General features: G+C 34.1%; 1 protein-coding gene across 3 annotated transcripts in view; it reads left to right on the top strand.

Annotated features, from left to right (window-relative positions):
• Positions 1–22,023, top strand: part of TBCK (TBC1 domain containing kinase) — an 83,073-nt gene extending 61,050 nt beyond the window's left edge. For all 3 annotated transcript variants that reach the window (XM_039344003.1, XM_039344005.1, XM_039344004.1), the window contains exons 24-26: positions 3,364–3,539; positions 8,576–8,735; positions 20,762–22,023. In XM_039344003.1, coding sequence (XP_039199937.1) covers positions 3,364–3,539; positions 8,576–8,735; positions 20,762–20,872 — 447 coding nt within the window. In that variant the 3' untranslated portion in view covers positions 20,873–22,023. The remainder of the gene's footprint in view (positions 1–3,363; positions 3,540–8,575; positions 8,736–20,761) is intronic.
• The last annotated feature ends 1,149 nt before the right edge of the window (positions 22,024–23,172 follow it).

The raw sequence follows: 23,172 nt of genomic DNA, 5'->3' as shown, positions 1-23,172 counted from the left end.
TTAATTCCCACAGTCTGGTTAATTCATTAACTCTTGTGATGAGGAGAATCAGTTTAAACCAGGAGTGGATAGTTTGAGAATTTAAGGTCTCATGCAGCCATCCAGAGTCTTGAGTCCAACTTTCAGAGAAACTCTAAAATTGTTACCAAATTGTGGTTTCAATGAAGTATAAGACAAAATGTTAGATACATGGGAATAGTAAAACTAATTGCTTTTAATTAAAGCAATTTTAGTGATTTTCCCCTGCCTCCATGGTTTTGTCACATTGATTTCTAGCAGCCTACTTAGGACAAGCATGACCCATGACTATAAAGTGCATGTTCCATTTCCCTGAAATAAAATAGTAATGAGAAATAGGGAATTGCTTGAATTAAACTCAATAGCTGGGCATGTTTTTAACATACATTTACTTTTTTCACATACCTGCATTATTCATGTTAGCTTTTGTTTACAAATTGAAGGAAAGCTCTGTTTTACATGATCAAACTATTTTAATAAGCTATAGCTTTAGAAAGTGGTACTTTGCTTTCCCTGATTCACTAAGCATTTTGAATTGTTGAGCTGTTTTTGAATTAGTCATGTGACCTTAATTTATATTTCACTATCATTTCGATCCTAAATGTTCTCTGAAGAATGTGCCAGCATTAGTATTTCATCTAGTGCCAGCTTTTCTCCCCAGCCCTGTTTTCCTACTGCTTTTGTGGTTCAAGATTATATAGGCCTCATCATAGAGCTTCTGAATAAGCTTTTTGTCTCCCAAAGAGCTAATTCCCCTCTCCTGAAGAATTTGAAAAATGATTCTAAAAAGGCTATATTTTATTTTATTTGTCATTCCAATAGGCTTATTGGAAGTGGTATGCTGTATTTATCACTTTCATTGACCAATGGAAATAACACTTTTGGAAAAATATTGTTATGGGAATAACCTGAGCATCTGATAGAAACTATTTTGTCTCTGTCCATTTAGAAATATGCTAATTTTTCTTTGTCTTGTTTTGATTCTGTTAATAAGACTTAAACATTACATCTTCTTCCACCTTGATTCAATAGTTTAGTTTAAGTTTAGTTTAAGTTTCTTCTAATGTAGTCTAATCTAATCTAATTTAATTAAGCTTAAATAAGGAAATTGTGCCAAGTAGTGCATTTTTTTCAACTTAGAGCTGATTTGCTACCTATTCTATTTGTTCAGTATCAAGAGATTTTAATTAACATTTAATGACTGTGTAAAATCATCGATTTGCCTGAGGAACATACTTTATGATGGAAATTACACAGCGAATAGTGCGATCATTCAAAATATATTCCATAATATATATCCAGCCCCTTATTTCCTCGTAAAAATCTGCCTCATCTCTTTTGAGGTTGTCATCTGAGTAATACAATAGTCCCATTTATAAAAGGAGATAATAGTAGATATACTTTACTACTAGGAAAAAATCTGAACCGGTTTAATTGCATTTTGCCTTCTTCTTATGAGCAAGTACAGTTTTGCTAGTCACACAGTTCCAAGTCCAGCAAAATGCTCAGAATTAATAAACAAAGTTAACAGGCAATGAGAGTTTTGCACATAATAGTCCTCCTATCAGCATAATATGTTCGGTGATCCTCCACAATTCTTTTTACATCAAAACTAACTCTGAATTTTACCAGCTTGGCATTAGATTTATTATTTATTCATGCCATGAGCAGAATTTCCCTTGATGTTCTAATCACTTCCTAAAGTAAACTCGTGAATTCCACCAACACAGAAAAAAGCAAATACTGCTACAGCAGCGGAATCTCTTCTATTTGTTTCTTTAGGTGGTATTTCTCCACCCTAACATATACCATACTTCATGAGAAATGCTTGAAGTAGCTTCCTTGCTTATTAAGTGGGAAATAATTAGGGCTTAGTACACTTAAAATAGCTGCAATTTTTCAGGTAACTATTGCAAAATTTGCTTATAGCGATTAAATAAGTGAGTTTTTTCACAGTTTATGAATACTTTTTCTGAACGAGTTATTCAAAGTTCTTCTGTGTATCTACCTCTACAATTGCATTAAAGAATACAAAATAAAGACACACTAGGAATCTTCTACATAGTGTTTTAGATACCATTTGTTCTAATATATTTGGCCAACTAACTCATTGTTGTTTTTATTGTCTTCCTGCTATTTTTTAGGATCACCAATGAACTTAAGATCTGTTACTTTTTCACTTGGAAATGTCAAGAATTTAGCCTGAGAATTTTAGTATTCAATGGTGTCTCCTTCTAAACTATAGTCCTCTCCCAAAATATAGACAACCAGCAGTGGTGTCAAACTCAAATAGAAATGGGGACCACTAAACCATAGTGCATATTGATTTAGAAAACCACACTTTTTTATTAATGCATCAGCATGTTAAAATTAAACAGGAACTAGATATAACCAATACATAAAAAACATTGTCATGAATTGGTCTGTTTCTTTTCAGTATTTATGTATGACTGTATGGGTGTGGGTATTTATGTGAGGGTGATGAATTGGTTTGTGTATATACGTGTGTGTGTGTGTGTGTGTGTGCGCGCGTGTGTGTGTCCACCATCCTGCTCTGAGCTTCCACCTGGCCTACCATCAAATTAATGCACAAAGCGGTGTCTCACTTCTTACTTTGGCTTACCGCTTTCCTGAAATGTTCCCTATAATTTCTGACATGTCTTTAGCCTGCTCCACCACAAGGCCAAGCAATCCTCACTATTTAGCAACTTTATGACTTGTGCACTTCAACTCCCAGATTTCCCCAGCCTGAAGGCTAGGGAATTCTGGGAATTAACGTCTTCAAGTCTTAAAGTTGCCAAGTTTGGAGACCGCTGAGTTAAACCAAGGCAGCAAACATGTTCAAGATTACTCACAAGTTTTATGATGATTGGTAACTAAATCTATTATTATTTAGTAATATCCATGTTTTATTGTATTTTTATTTTGTTAAATACTTTCAAGTTGCATTTTAATTTGGTTCAGGTCATACTCTGATGTGTTTGCTGACTTAGTACTGGATTGGTGCGACGCACAGTCAGAGCCAGCATGTCTTAAATCCCAGCCCCGCCTGAATCACCCACATTCCAACTTCTCCTCTCCTCCATTGCAAATGTCAGGCTAGCAAGATGCAATACAAAGCAAGAAGCAGAATGTCAGCCAAGATGCAATACAAAGCAAGAAGCAGAATGTCAGCCATGACATGCTGCCCCTCCAGAAAAAGGCTCTTAGAGAAGAATGGCAGCCATGACACATAGCTTGCAAGATAGTTGGAGAAATATATTTCCTTACAGAATGTTCACAAACTCTTAGAAATGGTCAATGCAAATAATAACTTTTGTTGCACTTCTTTTCTTTGTTGCAAAGTCTAGGGATTCTATCAAATTAAACGATCTGAAATCTGAAGTGTCACCACGGATCTCAGCTGAAGATTTGATTGACCTCTGTGACCTGACAGGACCTGGCCATTCTAAAACGCCACCAAAGAAGACAAAGTCTAGCAAACCAAAGTTGCTTATTGTTGACATTCGGAACAGTGAGGAGTATCCTTCTATGCTGAAAGTCATGGCTTAATAATTTCTCATAGTTTTTGTCATCGTCACAGTTTTGGGTTGAAAAGTATTTTATGAGAAATGGGAGAAAAGCTTCACACTAATTGGAGGGAGATTAGTGATTGAAATCATAGGACTGAACTATCTTTAATCCATTATGTGGGAGGGGGAGAACCTCAGCACTTAGAAAATCAGACATCAATAAGAAAACAATCTACCTTTATTTTCTTAGTTACATCTTTTTTCTATGTTCATTTTTAACAAGAACAAAAAATCAAAGCAAACAAATCAGCCTGACACAGAATTAACCATCTTAATATCAGCAGTGCTAGAGAGTTGCACTATTAACCTTGTGTGATAGATGGGGATGAGAAATAGCCCAGAATCACTGTGTATGAGTTGGGTGGCTATGTAAATGTGATAGAAAAATAAATACATAAATAGTGATGTGCAAATATTAATGTGGAAATCCTTGGCTGAATGTAGAATAAAATCTCTTTCCCTAACTATTGGAAGTTTCAAAACATGGTCCACTTACTGTAGCATTACCAATAGATTTTATGCTCCCTTCTGTTCCAATTATAGGTAGTTAACAAGTTTGCTTTCCCTCACTCTCTGCAACAGTGGTTACTGAAACTCTTGGGAAATTCATATTATTGAAAAGGATTGTGAAAAATGATGGTCCTATTTTTTTCCCATCATTTTCCTCCTAGATTCTGGATTTTCTGTTATCTTTCTATCAGGACACACACACCCCCCAGTTACTTATTTTTTCTCCATCCAACATAGCTTCCATTACTCAACGTATCTTTTCAGTGCCTACAAGTCTGCTTTTCAGTAAGACCCAATGAGAAATCCTATGTCTCTTCCTATTGCAGGTACCATTAATTAGAACTGATATTTTTATTTTTAGTGCCAGAGACTTAGAAACATTTAGAACTGAATTACTTTTAAATTTAAACACCCTTTTCTTAGTCACACCTTTATTAGAAAACAGAATTGCTATGGCTTGAAAACAAGCCAAAACCCAACCCTCAGTATGTTGTACTATCTAACTAAAACAACAGTGATCAAGTATAACTATTCTTTATAGATATTTATTAATTTCATGTGCTTGTTCAGGTTTGCAAGGCCAAGCTTCGCAGTGTTAATCTGTTGGCGCTTCATTATTTAGTTTTCTGAAGATTTTCTCCTGCAGTCGTTTAATCTTTTTAAGCCAGATTCATTTATAAGGAAAGCTTTTAATTTTGCCTGCACGACATGTTAAGAAAATCTCACAGAAACCTGAGCAGTTCTGCTACTAATAACTCTTTGTTGAAATTAACAGGCAGCTTTTCTTGCCAAGGCAGTGGGTGTGTAAAGTTAATAACATTTCATCTGTAAGATTTGCTGTTAAACCCAGAGGTTGGCTTTTAATAGATCAGTGAAATATATCCAAAATAGGAAGTACTACAAAAAGAAGCAATAACTTAGAGGCGTTTAGTTCCATAGTCAGTGGAGAACTATATCCCAAGCACAGAAGGCATTTCTCAGTTCACAGAGATCACTTTGTTTTTTTCTCATAAACTGTGAATCTTGGTTTTACTTAAAACAAGAATCTACAACTTGCAATCCTTGGGAACCCTCATAATTCTGATGAATTATGCTTAATTAGATATGACGAATAATCAAACTAGCAGTGTTCAGTTAACCCAAATTAAATGTTAATTAATTTTCTCAACTCTTCCCACTTTTTGGAATGTACTCCCTGGAGTTCCTTTGAAGGCCAAGTGCTGGTTTCAGTAGTGGGGGAAAAAATACTTTTGTGCTCTTAAGGCAAAAGGTTTTTTATTTTCAAAAATAGGCCTGTCTTACAGATTCTTAGGCCCAGAATGAATGGGGGGAGGTGAAAGAAGCAATATGAAAACATTTTGGAATAAAATTCTAGTGAGACAGTTAGGTCATTTCACAATAAAAGTTTCATCTGGAAGCCACTTAATTCAGTTGAAATTAAAATAAAACTCCATTGAGAAAAAGCAGGTCATTTCACAATAAAAGCTTTATCTGGGAGCCTCTTAATTCAGTTGAAATGAAAAGCTTGCCTATAATAGAAGGCTAAAGGCATACTCTAGCCAATTTAAATAGTATTCAGCCTGATGAAGCATTATGAAATTTTAGGCAATTGCATGGAAAGGAAGAAAGAGATTCAATTTCCAAAGCTCATAAACTTGTTTTTGTAGGATAACATATGTAGACTGCACATATCTAATCAACCACTAGATGGAAGTCTGATTGTCCTATATTTGTCTATTCTTTCATCTAGTCTCAGCCCTTTGAGGTATTCCAGACAAGATCCAGAACTAGGAGTATTAGTTCTATCTTTGTTGTAAGCTTTCATTAACAGTATCTTCTTGCAAGTCTGAAAGTATATCTCCTTCCCCGTTGCCTTTACAGTCCCTAGGGTCCCTGAGATGTTTGCCACTTCCCATTGTTCTGCAGATTCAGCTGCTCTTATCTGATTGTTGCCTAGTCTACAGCTCTTCCTCTTATCTCCCAACATCTTTCCCACATACTATTACATCTAATGTTCACATAAAGACTTGGAAACCAGATATGGTGTGCCTATACCCAAACTGCACAGTCAAATAATTTGGTCATTATTCTTGAGCTAGTGTCATTGACTTTTGTAATTAGAGTTTAGCTGTGCTCATCATCTTGTACTTTGATACACCCAATATTCATGCCTAAAAATTTTGATTCAGCATGTTTAAAAATAGTATAATTAATAACAAATTGATTGGAAAATTAGGCCAAATCTAGCAACTTGGAGCTTCTATTTCTTCTTATCTTAGTGGTGGTTCCCATATAAATTCCTATAGAATCTAGGCTAAAAATAATTTGATTTATATTACAGGTATAAGCTGTAGTGAATTATTTTTTTTCTTAAAATAAGGAAAATCTTTGTGTTAAAAGATGGCACCGTGTAGGGTAGCATTTAAGTGAAATAACAATGTAACATTTAAGTGATGTATGTTTTTGCAATATTCAGCAGTTATTTTAAAAAAACAAGTTTAATTATGTTACAAAAATGCCAATCGTGTTTCATTATTTTCATTGAGGATCTCTGTGAAATTCTTTACAGTCCTTTAGTCCTGTTACATACATTTTTGCTACTTATAGTCAGCTCACTACTGGAATGGTTAAGTTTCCATTCAAGATTGGAGTGAATACTTCAAACACATGCACAGTGACATGCTAAAACAATTGCAGAAACCCAACACAAATGTTTTTTTTGAGCATGTATTTGTACAGTTGTCAGAAAGGGCTATCCTATTTTTAATCACTATTATACTACTAATGATAAAGGTGTAGATTTATTTATATGTTTTGTTGTGGTGGTCCAAAGTAAAAGGTAATTATTCCCTCCAGCTAGGTGAAATTAATGAATTCTTTTAATTAGTGGGATGGGTCAGCTTTTTGTTGATCTCAAGCAAATGTTGCTGTTATGCTTCTCATGGTATAATCTTGACAGTCATCCAAATGGAACTGCTTATACAAGTTGTTTTAAGAGGTATTCAAACTAGTATTAATCCTAGATTAGCTGTAAGCCTTCCTAAAAGATTTTAAAAATTAAAAAAATGTTACAATAACTTAAATAGAAAGTTATTACCTTGATTTTTAGCAGGCAAACCAACCATTTGTACCAGTAGATGAAATTGGAACTTGTTTAGCTCCATCAAACATCATCAATTTACTCTTGTTTATAATATTTTATAGTCAGATAGGAATAGTAATGCAAAATGATATGCAATTAATCAAACTTCATTTAAATATTAAAACCTGTATCAATAACTATTCAGTATCAAGCTGAACTGTAGCTATTTTTTTAAAAAAATCTTTAAAACACATTGGATTTAGTAATATGTATTAAAAACATATTTCTTCCACAAATACAGAGGAGAGCATGTTGTACTTAGTATAAGAATGAAAAAGAGCCTAACAGTATTAATAGTGAATATTATGCATGGATATTGAAAAGGAACCTCCATTATTACCCACAGAATTTATTGTCAGTCAGTATTTCTGGGATTACATCTTAAAGATACTAACACAGAAGTTGGAAAGTTATGGATCAGAGTTCTCATCTGGGCTTCGACATTGTCTCAGTTGCTAAGAATCTCATTTTATCTCCCTATGCTCTGAAAAGTCACCCTGAACTCCGTAATAATTTTACTTGGTTATAGAGAAGCTACATAATTTAAAGAAAGAGAACTGCTTCAGAATTCTTACAAATTGAAAAGCAGAAAAAACTATGCAAGATAGAGCAGACCAAATCTGCTGAAGACAGCAAAAATCAGTGCGTTTCTGCAGAGTCATTAAGAGGAAAGAGAAAACTTTGGACAATCACATATTACTAGATATGCTGAGGTTGAATGCCTTTGGTTCAGTTTGAGAGGTGGATATCTAAGTTACATAGTCCTACAAGAAGTCTCAAGCACCAGGTTTATAGCTGAGTTCCTTACTCCTATTTTAGAGTAACAATCTCCTTTGTTCTAGTTATCATTTGTAGAAAAATGGTTCTACTTGAAGCAAACTTTGGGTGAACTTGTCTTGTTGGCGCTTCCCTTATCTGGTGTTCTGCGAAAACCATAACCAATAGCTGCAGATTAATTCCGGCACTGAATAGCTTACAATTTCATTTCCCATCTTTTGTCCTGATGGACCATTCTACATGTAAATGTTGCTTTTAAGGAGAGAATCAGAATGGGATGGGGATTCTTTCAGAGTTTTCATTAGTAGTCAGGAGAACACTGCAATCTGATTCTGGGTATGTTTTTTAGTGTTTTTTATTGTTTTAAAATGTTTTAAGATTTTAACTGTAATATATGCTTTTGAATTGTGAGCCGCCCAAAGTTGCTTGCTGAAATGGGCAATTATAGAAATTGAATAAATAAATAAAATGATGGCAGCATTTGTAAGGTTTCTAGTTTTGCTTTTGTTGCTCCTCCTCCTTCTCAGTTTCCTTAACTAAAAATTGTTTTATTTAGTTTTAACCGTGGACATATACCAGGAAGTATCAATATCCCATTTGGATCAGCATTCACTGCTGAAGGAGAATTTATCCAGTGCCCTGCTACTTCCACTCTTCAGAGCTTTAAAGGGAGAGTTGTGGTGATAGTAGGACATGTGCCAAAGAATGCAGCACAGGTAAGTTGGATGGGGGAGAAAGTATGTATATTGTTCAGAACAATGATTGGTAAATAATACAGTACCTGGACTGCAATTTTACAGACAACTTACAGATGTAAAAATGTGTACCCCAAATCCACCATTAACTACCGTATGTGCACACCTTAAAAATTCAAGTAATACCTACATAAACATTGAGATTTCAAATGCTTTTATAAAATGTCTAGGTCATCCTTTTAGCCTGGTTATTTGGACTATAACTTTGATCATCTACAATAAGTTGTGGAAATTTAATAATTTATTTATTAATAGGTAAATTTGTTTGTTCAGTAAACAAATTTGATTAACAGGCAACTTAATTATTCCATTCCAAGATGTCTTACACTCTAAAATATATACAATGTTTCATAACAAGGATAGGCTAAAGAGACCAACCCATGTTACAATAAAAAGACAGTATTTTATTCCATTATAGTTGATGCTTGCCCGAAATGATAATATTGTAAGGAAATCATAGGGAATGGCAGGGTAAAAGAATTGTCATTTTTAACAGGTTGCTAATACCTAGCAATCACAGGTTTCAACAGGTTGCTAATACCTAGCAATCACATCTTCTCTCTCTGGTGAGAAAGAAGTTCCTTGAGGATGGAATCCAGCACGAGTCCTAAAGCTCAGAAGATTAAACATCTGGTCCCAGTGACCAGCCAAATTGGATCCTGACACATTTGCCTTATTTCAAATCACATCTTTCAAAATAGGATTCCCTGGATGTCTGATTCCAGAAGAATCTTGGGGATCTCTGGATCAAGTTGCACCCAAACTTGGCGGACCAGAATATTTTAGAATTTAAAGGCTATGCTTTTGTGGTTACAGCTATTAAAATGAATGGAGCAATTAGTGTCTGGCAGGGAAGAATAAATTAAAGGGATGGAGGGACATATTCAGAATGATTCAAGGCATTTAGTACAGAGCAGAGGGAGATTTCTTGATACCATATATAACAGTAAATCATGCTAAAAGAAACATTCACTTTCCCTAGCTTTTTCAGTTACAGTATAAACAATCTTTATTTTAAAAAAGTCTCAGATATTTATGTTTTAAATATATATAATAAGTATAGTAAAATACAGTAAAAATACAATGAAGTGTTTGAGAAGTAACAGAAAAATTAAAAATATTTTTTTTAAATAAAGGAGGGTTATTAAGGAATTGCCTTACTAAAATTCTTTAATTCTTTTATTGATTTATTTATTTAGCAAATATGTGCCCCAGGGCAATCAAACAACTTGGCAATTTTCATATGAACTGCATATAAAACAAGAAAAAACATCCACAATCACAATCAGAGCATAAAGACAAAACAAGACATAGCCCATAAAAAACAGAATATAAAGTTGTGGATCCAAGAAAATATAATAAATGTGCATATTCTATTGACTCAGCAGCAGTATTTCCCAGCAGTGTGCCCGAGGCCTACATTGTTTGGTAGTTTGCGTTGAAATGCTGCTTGTTTTCAGTTAATGTATATATCAAGGAACTTGTGCACATTTCATTAAAGGAACAGCAGATTTATACATATTTTGGGATTCTCTAAAACTGTTACTACAGTATTTCTTTTTCCCTTAGGTGTTCTTGTAACAGCTCCATATTTCCTGAAAAATTAGAATTTTGAGTGTTATCAAAAACAATTCAGAACTACCATGTACAGCAGCAGTCCCCAATCTTTGTGGCTCCATGGACTGGTGGGGGGGGGGGAGATGGTATGATTTCACACACGCACCCGCCGCTTGCACAAATGGAGGTTTGTGCACTCACCTTTTACTTGTGCAGCCCAGTTCCCAATGGGCTATGGACCATTACTGGGCCACAGACTGGGGGTTGGGGACCCCTATCTACAGATTACAAAGCTAGTAATGTAAGTTGCCCAGTGTCGCAATAGAGTTTTGCCTTTGAGACTGTCCATCCATAGCAATATCTGTAGTGCAGTTTCAGGAACTGATTGACTGGATATATACTAACTTGCTCTATGTGAAGTGATTTAGGACATTAGTTATTTTCTAAGTTATAAGGCTAAATCAGCTAATAAGGGGACTCTGGTTTGAGCTGATAAGATTTTCAGTAAGAAATGTTCTTTTAAAAGAGATAGCCAACTTTTAGCTTCATTAATCTGGTGACAGTAATATTTAGAAATTTTGTTCTGTGATTCTAAAAACAACAGGTTCTTGAGCTCAAGCTCATTCCAGATATAGTGAAGATTAAACAAATGAACTTTACCTTTTCCCTGTTTTTATAACTCTTAGTGATTAGGGAGTGTGAACTTTTTATCACCATTCATTTATTTTGCCCTGTAAAAATTATGTTATTTTTCTTTAAGTTTCTAAGTCATTAGCTGGAACCATTTTTAAATAGTTTGGTTATATTATTTTACTATAGCATTAGAATGCTTGTTAGTGTATTATATTTTTAGAATTACAATTGATGGGATTTCATTTCCCCCAAACTGTATGTGTTCTTTTTTAATTCTGACAATGAAATAAGGCAGGATGACACATTCCTGGCCTCAGCATATATCTCTTTGCTTCTATGAAACTGATTGATTTTTAAATATGTTTGGTGACCTTTCCATGTGGGAACTGTTTCTTGGCTGATAACTAAAGAAAATTATTTGTTTCATAGCATCACAAGTACTGGGAAATTAACTTTAGGGTGCATTTTCAGTGGAAAATTATTGACTCAGTGGCCCAAAATAACAATAGTACACAGTAGATACACATAGCAGCATTCATTAGTGTGTGCCAAATCAGCTAATCCAACTCTGGAACCAACCCAGTCTCATGGAGTTATTGTGGAGATAACCCAGAGTTAGCATCAGAAAATAGAACAACATTGTCTCATAGCTGAGCATGGGAAAACCAAAACAATTATTTTTGTTGTTTTTTTACCAGTAAGTGAAATCCACCAAAGAGTGGAAAAGAACATGCTACAAGAAATTAAAATATTTCAAATTTTGTACAATTACAGATTTTTTGAAGCCACAGTTCTTCTACAAATGTGTTGTGTTTTCTTATTTTCAGTTATCCATAACTTAGTTGTTTGGGAACATTAATTTTTATATAATTATAAAAGTCCCCAAGGGGATGAACAGCTTTGTAAAGTTTCAGACATAGGTTATCTGTTGAAGCATAAATAGACAAGATGAAGTCACGAATCTTGTCAGTTGGCCAGATCAGTTAGTTAATGCAGTTAACAAACATTATTATTCAGATAAGAAACTGGGAAAAACCTGGTGAAAGATTTAAAAAGGTTTGGAGATTTTTGAAAATTATATTTGTCTCATTGTTTATATGAGTTAAAATCAATCATGGAAGGCTAAGATGAGAAACAGTATATAAACAGCAGGTGCTTCATTTTTTCTATCATTTAACATGTATTGCAATTACAGTCATACAAGCATCATAAAAGTATATTGTAAGTGAAATGCTGAATGATAACAAGGAGATATAGTATTTGATGACCCTGTCTTCTGATAATAATGATGATATATTTTTAGCCTATTAAGACTCATAGACTTTTTCATTCTATTTAATTAAATAGCATATGATGTAATGAATGTTACAAAATTCACTTACTACTATCTTCAATAAGATTTTTGTGCTTTGCAAGAGTGGAGTGATTATTTTGAAAATGTGTCTATTTTTAAAGAAAGGAGATAAATCCATAAATTAGATCTCAAATTTAAAATAATATATTTGACTGTACTGTATGGTAGGTTTATTTCTTATCATATTTTTCATCTACCTAGATTAATAGGAACTTTAAACTGCTTATAAGCTGAACTCTTATACCTGCCATTTCTACTTGAAATTATGGAGTGGAAGGGGTACATTCCTTACCAGTTGAGAATTTAGGGAATGTTCCTTTTATCTTGAGTGAACAAATAATGCATTTTTGTCATAGTTTGTTCCTACTACTTATCTCACTCATTACCTTGATGTTTGTAGAGTTGTACTCTTTTGGTTTGCTTTCACTTGTTTTAAATTCCAAGCCACATCTAAGAAACTTTCTTAATGCTTTCTGCTTCATTGTTCAAAAGATCGTTATTGGTCAGGGTTGTAGAATTGTTATGTTGCCAAATCAAGTGATTCCAGATATCAAATCAAGTGATTCCAGATTTAAATATTAATGATACTGCTGGGAGAAGATTCATCAAAATATTTGGTTTACTATTGGTTCCAAAACTTTGGCTTTTGAATATATTTTGATGAGTGGAAACATTTAGATAAAGAAGTAATTCAAATGCTTATCTGTATTAATATTCTATAAAATGTAAATGTAAAATCAAATAATTCAGGATTTATCCCTTTCTTTAGTGCATTCTTGTTGATTTGTAATATTTTATCTAATTTTGAATTTATTATAAAAAGATAAAGAATAACCTGCTTTGAAAGCATGATCCCAGAAAGCCTCAAGGCCAAGACAATACATAAACTTTATTGATGTATAAAAATGCAGGTCTTTTCCTATCACCCTGTTCTAAATCTTCAATTATTCTTTCCTAAAGTCATCTACTACCATACAAAATTAAAAGCCGTAAAACAATTAGCTTTTGATACATGACTATGTACAGGTAGTCCTCGACTTATGACCACAATTGAGCCCAAAATTTCTGTTGCTAAATGAGACAGTTGTTAAATGAGCTTTGCCCCATTTTACAACTTTCTTGCCACAGTTGTTAAGTGAATCGCTTTAATTGTTAATTTAGCAATGCAGTTGTTAAATGAATCTAGCTTCTCCATTGACTTTGCTTGTCAGAAGGTCGTAAAAAGTGATCACATGACCCTGGGACACTGCAACCATCATAAATGTGAGTTAGTTGTCAAGTGTCTGAATTTTGATCACATGACCATGAGGATGCTGCAACAGTGTGAAATATAGTCATGTCACTTTTTTCAGTGCCATTGTAATTTCAAACAGTCACTAAATGAACTGTTGTAAGACCACCTATATAAGTATTTTGAACTGAGTTATATATGAAAAAACATATTGGCATATTCAGGAAAGAGAAATTTATCATAAATTTATATAGCAGTGTTCTTGCAAGCTTTCCTGATTTGCTTAGATTAATTTCATACTTCAGAATTTTAAGTTTAAATTAATTGGATTTTAAGTAGAGGAAAGTTGTAATTGCAGAAGTTATTAATTGGGTTGTATGATGTTTCTAAACAGAGGGCTACAGTTGCTTCTATTCAAAATGTGTTTTCCTGACCCTACCTTTTGGGGGAGGGAGCAGGAGGGAGAGTGGAATTAGGCAGAAGTGTTAGAAGACATAAGAAGGGTTAAAATAGAAGAGACTCTTCTATAAAATATCCATGACAGAGGCAGCATAATTGCAGAATGAAAGCCTAGTTTGGAAGCATCCTAAGTTGACTATGTAAAATATGTAAAAAATAAATACGTAACATATAGTCAACTCTATTAATACTTCCTTTGTTGCTTCTTTTCCCCCTCTAAGTTCACTTGCAAAAACAAAAGTTGAAAACTTGTGGAAGCATTTGGAAGTCGTATAGTTGTCTTGTGTTCAGCCTTAAAACTTGCATTATCTCCACCCCCACCTCCAGATGGGGAAAAGCAGTGAAACCAGTTTTCCAGTCATCTGTATGGTGTAGGAAAGCTAAACTGTTGTGTAAGTATAATGATGGCCACTTTAAAAAAAAAAAAAAGACAGGACAGGGCTAAGAAAGATTGAATGGCATTTACATTATCAATGCAACACAGCTATAGTTTATAGCTCTAGTCCAATTAGAGTGTCCATCTATTATGTTGTTCTTATTGCCTTGTTCTGCTGAGCTTTTCTACTTGGGTCAAAGTATAAATCCTGTTGGATGGAAGAGCGACTTTGATGTAGGGTTTAAGGCTCCAGGCTAGAAATCAGGAAACTTGAATCATAGTCCCACATTAGGCACAAAAACTAGCTGGGTGAGTTTGGGCTAATCACTCTCTCTCAGCCAAAAGAAGGAGGAGTTGAAGTCCACAAGTCTTAAAGTTGCCAAGGTTGCGGATCCCTGGTCTATGTGACTTTACACATATAATATGGCTCTATTATCTTCTTTACTCCACCCTCTTATTGGTATTACTATGATAGAGAATTTTTCTGTTGCTTTGCTTGTACACTGAAGCTTCTGCACTGGAGACAAATTCCATGTGTGTCTAATCACTCTTGGCCAAATAAAGTATTGAATTCATCTTCATTGAGTACTGCTCAATATGGCTTACAAAAGCTAGTAAACTCTGCAACGTTAAAATAAATAAGCTACTACTTTATCTATGAAATAAAAGAAAGAAAAGCCACATTTTGGTGCTGTTCCCTTATGCTCAGAGAACTCACTTGAAAGGCTAGTAACATTCAGTGCCAAAGATAATTCAGAAGTTTAGAAAAGTCAAAAGGAGCACCTTCTTTTTGACAGAATTGTAAGAAAGGGCACCTGATGTTTTTTCTGATTCTATCTCTGGCACTAGGAAGCTATAGTTGTAGCTATACTTGCCTCCCTTCCCAGCAGCTACCAACTCATTTTTCTGTGTTCAGCATAACTTAGGGTGGTAGGCTTGAATGTCATGGTGGCTTAGGAAATAAATCTCTAGACAAGGAATAAGTGCTGGATTTAATGAATTACTATTCATTAAAGCATTTGAATTCTGCTGGTATCAAGAATGCAGAGTTAATAGATACATTTACTACATCCTGTAGTCTCAAAGGCTGCCATAAGATACTTACATTTTCTCCCTCCTAAAGAAAAAAAAACCTAGCAAGCAATATATTATTTCAACATTTCTCCCCCAAAGCTACATGATTGGAGGGGCTCATTAAAAAAAATAACTGTAAGAAGTTAGAACACTTGGTGGTAAAATTCTCCCTCCCTTCTCTATCTGTAGTTTAGCTTATCTAGAGAAATATATACTTTTTATATCTTTTTGTGTCTACAAAGATGGTATGATTTAAATATGGGTTCAAATTTATGCAAAACTCAAATTCCTCTGCTCTGAAACACACCTATGATGGAAAGTTCTCCTATTTTATTACTATAATTTTGCAATGGAAAACTAAGATCCTCCCCTCTAAAGGAGGTATATATGAAACTTAAAGTGAAATCCATGTAAATATTTGGAATGATTCTCTCTTTCTTTTCCCCTTCAGCCAGAGATAATACATGCCAAAAATAACCCTTTAACTTTTTGTTTTGTTAAAGAATCACTGTAAGGATTGTGTTCTGACTTTGGATATAAGAAACCAAACAGTACTGGAAAATGACCTATCACTATTCTGATTTTAGTCTCTTTGATTATTCACATGTTCTGTTGATCTTTAATTGTCAAAAATTTGGCTGCCAGTCAGATATACAGACTATTTTAGCAACAATAATTAGAGAACATTCACCTTTGGCCCTAGTTTTCATTTAACTTTTTGGTTTTTAATTTACCTTTCAATATAGAATCGAAATAAAGACATATTTACCCTGTTTACTGCTGCTGTTTTCCTTATGTCAGATTTTAGGTTCTAAATTGCTTAACTCAGTATTCTATAAATCATTATACATTGGAATGAAGACTATTAAAATACTGTAAATTAGCAATAATAGCAAATACCAATTCAAAAATACCCTAATGTGAAAAATGTATCCTGTGATGATAGTTTTACATGTTCAGGTATATATTCCTTCATCCATGTGCAAACTAGGTGACATAAAAATGCAAGTGATTTCCTACCCAACACCCAATCCTCAAAATCGGAATAGGGAACGTTGTATAGGCACAAAAAAATCAATTCCTCCCTTTTTCCTTTTTTGGGTAGTATTTTAGATCAAGCATAGATCTGATTTATTAAGTCTACTACTTTATGAAATAGTATTTCTGTTAATGTATACAAGCGCTAGTTTTTTCCCATGTCTACTTATATATGAAAAGCTGCATGCATACAAACTGTTTCTTTCATGTGCATTCATCCAAGTTCATATTTGTATTTGTAAGATCTGTCCTCTTTTGTCAAAATGTTCAGTTATGTGCCTTCTTTAAAATCAACCCTTTAAGTATTTCTTCTCCCTGCTCCAGACCACCCAGCTAGCAAATACCATATTTGACCAGTTGTCACAGATTCTCATCAGTTTCATTGCTATGTCTCCCAGCATGATGGCAGTCATAGCTCATCATCTCTTCAGGAGTTCTAAAGAAGTCATTTGTCAAAGCTCCGTCAATTACTTAGGCATTGCAAAAGAACAACAACACAGCACAAGATTCATTAGCTTTTATGAGACTTCAGCAATTGCTGTTGCCTCTTGGATAAATAGAACTTAGGGGATATGTGGGATATGCTAAACCAAGCATACCAAACCTTTTGGCTTGCCTGGGCCTCACTGAGTGAAGAGGAATTGTACTGGGCTGCATATAACATATATAAAAGTAACTATCACTAAAAATGACATTACGTTAAAAGTTTAACCTTGTGAACTCTCAAGCTAACCTTGTGAACTCTCAAGCTTCCTCGTTCTGCTATGTATTCAGGATGGACAGTGATTAATATTTATATGTATTTATATGTTAGGGTGTAGGTATATACATATGTATGTATACAGCATATTTATGTTTGTGTTATGTATGTGTATACTTTTGAGAACAGGCAACAGAACCTCATTTTTAATGTGTACCAGTGTACCAGTAAAAAAATGACAATTTTTTGACAGTTTATGAACTTGTGGGGCCACTTTACTAGCTGTTCAGGGCCTCATGGAGCCTATAGATCTTGGATTGGTCATGCTGTGCTAAACCATGAGGTATAGGAAAAATCAGGGAAATGTCGATCTAAGTGCCTTCCCTTTCCTTTTTTTTCATGAGCATCCAAGAAAAAGAAAAACAGTCCCAAATTCAGTTTCACTTCAGCATTACACATGCAAAACAAGGGATTGTAGCTAAATTCTAACTCTGAATGACTTGCAAAAAGAGCAAAAGGCTAGAACAGTGGTTCTCAACCTGTGGGTCAGGACCCCATTTGGGGTCGAACGACCATTTCACGGGGGTCGCCAAACAACGCAGTCCGCCATTTTTTCCCCCTTTTCCTTAGCTGTGCTACTCCCTTTTATTCTATTGGCTTTTGAAAGCCAATAGAATAGACTCTCTTGAATAGAGTCTAATTCTATTGGCTTTCCAAAGCCAATAGGAATTGTCCAGGCTGTCTCTGCCCTGCTGAGCCCGCCAAAAGTCCCATTCTGCAAACGGTGCTGCACCAGTTGAGTAGTCCTCGACTTACGACCAGTTGAGTAGTCCTCGACTTACGACCGGTTGGGGGTCACGGCATTAAAAAGGTTGAGAACCACTGGGCTAGAATATGGTTCAGCCATTAACAAACAGTATTGCCTATAGCAATAAGAAATTTATTGAGTTAAATATGTACTATGATTTATCCCTCATTCCTTGTTATGACTGGGTGCCTTTCTTGCTTACCTCTGCAAAACCAAATTATTGCTTAATGTGACTTGCTAAACTGCATAATTAAACATCTATATCATTATTTTAATTTTCTATGAAATAGACCTGAAATATTGATGTCCAATGTACACAAATAGACCTTTCATTGATAGTTTTGGCGTCAGGAATGATCTTCTCACCAAATGAACAAGAAAAGAGATCTCTAAGTTTGTCCTGTCAGTATTGTATCCCTACTCTATAAATGTGAACTTCTGAAGCTGTCCTTGCTATTGGCCACAAAGTCCTGCTATGTTTATCCTGTACTGATTTGGCCCCACTTGAATAGGAAGAGGGACGCCAAGATTCCTTGGCTTTTTTCTTCACTAAAGCTTTTAAGAACAATTAACTCTGACTGTTATCAGCTATATTACTTGCCTATACAAGTAACAGCTAGATATAGATCGTGTATTCTATCTCCAGTCTCCAAAGACCTACATGAAAACCTTTGAAAAGATGTTTCTTTTAGCTTTCATCACATACCAATAGATATTATCTTGTATTTGTTCAACACAAAAATATTTGTTATGAAACATAACGAAATTATCCATTTATTGTTTAAAGCAAACTAATCCCTAGTTTTCAAATCAAGAAACCGTCGATTTACAGTAGGTTTTGTACTATTTTTCCTCTTTAATTATCAAAATATTTTTGTTAATTTTGTTGAGATCAAAATATTTTTGTTGTTAGTTTAAATAGGCATGTATTACTTTTGTCTGCTCCGCATAGGGATTTTGTTTATTATATGCAGTACAAATATTATAGAATATGAGTTAACATGAATTGACATCAGAGCTGAATTATCTGACCAAATTCTAAAAAGATTGTTCATATAGTTGAATTACAGAGGAAGTATAAAGCATTTATTGTGTAATGTTTTAATTAAATAGATATTAAAGGATACCTATTCTTGCACGAGCCTATTATAGCATTATAATGAATTTGGGTAACATTCTGTGGCATCCATTTATTAAGCAAATGAAGAATTTTCCTAATTACTATTTTCAGGCAAAAATTAAGACTATTTTTTTAAAAAACTATAATAGGTAAGGGGTTAATATGGCAAAAAAAGAACTATGTTATGTAATTTAGAAAAGGGAAAACTATCAAGTATGTCTATAACTGCTTTAAAGAATATTGGAAGTCTCTTAACTTTTTTTGTTTTGTCTTGTTTTTCTTTCTATTGCTTTCAATACTTTTTTTAATTTCTTTCTTTTTGTACTGCTTAGTATTTATCTTTTAACTTTCTAAACATAATGAAAATTATATATTAAAAAACCATAATAGCTATAACACATTTTGTCTACCAAGTGAGCATATATTTAATGCAATTATAAGACCCATAGTGAAATCTGAAAGTCAGAAACATTTCCCATTGCTCTGGCAAACATTTGTGTTGTTTTTCCATTTACACATTCATCACTGAAAACAAATATGTTGGTCTGCTTTTAACTGAGTGTAGAGGTCCCACCTTAGACATGAAGGCAGCTGAATGACTTTGGCTCGATCAATCTCTTTCAGTACAACACCTCACAGAGCTGTTGTGAGGAAAATAGGAGGAATGTACAGTACAGTATGTTCACTGTCTTGAGTTATTAAAAAAAATAAAATAAAGGTGGGATATAAATAAATGAAATCCATACATAAATATTAAAGAAATATACTAAAGCATTAGTATATTCTAATATAATAACTAGAAATCAGTCAAATAAAGAAATGAATATGGATCTTCAAATTCAGTTCTTCAGACCTAAGCATGCAAACGTTAAACATTCAGGATAATTTTCAAGTGAGAAGTGAGTCAACACACTGTTGTTCTACAAGTGCTATGTATGGATAAAGGGGGCAATAGTAGAATGGTGGAGGAGGATTACCACTAAAACTGAACCACTTCAGCTTGGAAAAAGTATGTAAAGCTTCTGTAGTATTTCCTGTAAAAAAACAAACATAAAAATTACTTGAAAATGATATAGTAAGTAAAGATTGCTCTTTGATAATAGGAGAATGCAAAAGCTTTAGTAGATTTCTCCCTAGTCTTTCTTACATAACTACACCTAAGTAGTCCTCAACTTACAATCATTCATTTAATGACTGTTTGAAGTTACAACAACACTGAAAAAAATGACGTATGACCATTTTTCTTACATATGACCATTGCAGAATCCACACGGTCACATGATCAAAATTCAGACACTTGGCAACTGACTTGTATTTATGATGGTTGCAGTGTCCTGGGGTCATGTGATCACCTTTTGCAATCTTCTTTAACAAGCAAAGCCAATGGGGAAGCCAGATTCACTTAACAACTGTGTTACTAACTTCATAACTGCAATGATTCACTTAACAGCTATGGCAAAAAAGGTTATAAAATGGGGCAAAATTCACTTAACTGTTTCACTTAGCAACAAAAATGTTGGGCTCAATTGTCATAAGTTGAGGACAGCCTGTATTGAAGCGCTCTCTCTATCTATCTATCTATATGTATATATATATATATATACACATCATTCTAATGTAAAATATTTCTACTTCAGTTCGCAGCTCATCTGGTGAAAATAAAATATCCAAGAATTTGCATTTTGGATGGTGGTATAAACAAAATCAAGCCAACAGGTCTTCTAACAGTTCCTTCTCCACAAATATGACCAGAAAAGCCTCAAGTGTCTCCTAGCTCTATGGGGAAAAAAACCTCTTAAGAGTACAACAACATTTTAATTCTGCTCATGCCCCAAATATTGTGTCTGTTTACAGTGGTTTTTCAGTTGAGTGGGTTTTTTTTTAATTTATCATTTTTACAGAACTTAGCTGGAAGAAGCTATAAAGCACGGGTCTCAAACTCGATCACATCATGTGATGTATCGTGATGTTTTTCGCCTTTGTGGAGCGGGGATGGGCATGGCCTGTGTGTGACGCCTCTGGCCCGCGGGCCGCCAGTTTGACACTCCTGCTATAAAGCATTAAAATGATGTAATTCTAAGAAATCTTCAATTATTTGAGCTTTGTCTATCCACCAAGAGAGAAAAACATAGTTGTATATATATAAAATCTGCCCTTATTAACTCAAATTATGAGTTTGAAATTACATGAATGAATAATATCATTTGAGTGACTGATATATTTAAGATATAATTATTTCAGTCCAAGAATTAATTTGTTTGACTTAATAGTTTATCAGGACCATGGAATATTTAAAATCAAGTAAGGGGAAAAAAACTAGAAATTGCTTTCATAACCTGCTTGTTAAATCTTTTACAGAATGTTTTTATAGAAATATGTCCAAACATTTTTCACTCACTTGTTTGTTAAGCTGTGATAGTGCAGCAGTTGTCATGAAATAGCCTTAATTGTCTGTTAAATTTAAATATATTCTGCTTTGAAAATTATTTGTAAAAGAATAAACTTTTACATTTGAAATATTGTTTCTGTAAATATTAGCTTTGCTAATTAAGAACTGTATCTCTCTGTTTGTGTTCCCTAAATCCTCATCAGTGCAAAAAATTGAAATTGACCGGATAATTTTCTCATTAAGAGACTGGAATGCTTTTACAATCCAGAACAATGTATGATTTGAAAAATCTAAATGGCAGTGTAAAAAATAGAGTTTGTGCAAGGTCATTTCTCCCACAAGATCATTAAGAGTTTTTTTTCAGGTGTAATTTTTTATTTTATTAATTTGGGACACTTATGTAAGAGTACCATTAGATATGGTGAACATTATTTCCCACAAACAAATTACTTATGTTTAAATACCATCAAAAAATAAGATTAAAATAAAATGGCAAATATTTACCCTAAATTGAGTCTGATTTTACTTTTTTCATAGAGACTTTGATAATCAATATTCTCTTTCAAAAGAGAAGTTGAATGGTGGAAGTTTTCAGATCATCCATTCTTTAACTTTGCACACAGCATTAACATGCTCTGAATCTACATTTTGAGATGAAGATATTATATATATATATATATATATATATATATATATATATATATATATATATATATATATATATGTGTGTGTGTGTTTTCTGAGGTTTTCGCGGGTATTTGTATGTAGGTCTTTGGTTGTTCGGGTTTTCTCCCACGTAAAATTGGAAGTGTCTTGGCGACGTTTCGACGAAGTCCCATTCGTCATATATATATATATATGGTTCTGTGTGAGTGGCAGGTATACGCACCCTCCACCAGCGTAAATGGAGCTCTGCACACAATCGCAAGTCCTCTCTGTTCACATAAGTGGATCTTCATGCACAAGAACCCACCACTTGTACAGCCCAGTTCCAAACAAGCCACAGCCCAGGGATTGGGGACCCCTGATATAAAAGACACGTAAGTAATAAATTGTCTTATTGCATCATAAATAGATTTGACTCAGATGTCTCCACTTCCAGAGTGTTGGGGGTTTGAGCCAGTTTAGTTTAAAGGTTAAGATACCAGTCTAGAAAGAGGGAGACCATGAGTTCAAGTCCTGCCTTAGCCATGAAAGACTTTGGGCCAGTCACTCTCTGTCAATTCAATCTACCTCACAGGGTTGTTTTCTGGAAAATGGGAGGGGAAGATGTGTTAGATATATTCACTATATTGAGTTATTTGTCAGTATAATAATGGTGGCATACAAATGAATAAATAAAACTGCCTCAACTGCCATCTTGGTTCATAAAAATTAAATAGCAAACAAGCTTTACAAGGAACTTCAGAATGTTTCATTATGTCAGTTATGTATGAAAAATGGAGAAAATTATCCAGATTTCATTCGTCCAGTCCTTTCATCAACCAACATCCCATCCCAGTGGAAGCTATAATAGGATGAAGACAAGGAAAAACTATTTCATACCCATTCAATAGTTCATTTTTTAAAAAAAGCTTTGGAATGGTTTAGAAACATGCTTAGAAAATGCAAAGCTATTTGAGGAAAGTTTCAGCATGTTTTATTACTGCCTGCTATTGA

This window comes from Crotalus tigris, unplaced genomic scaffold, assembly GCF_016545835.1.
Source record: "Crotalus tigris isolate CLP2741 ecotype Arizona unplaced genomic scaffold, ASM1654583v1 scf7180000017887.1893490, whole genome shotgun sequence".
NCBI lineage: Eukaryota > Metazoa > Chordata > Lepidosauria > Squamata > Viperidae > Crotalus > Crotalus tigris.
Note: the sequence above shows the minus strand (reverse complement) of the source record. Positions and strands in the feature narration are given on the sequence as shown.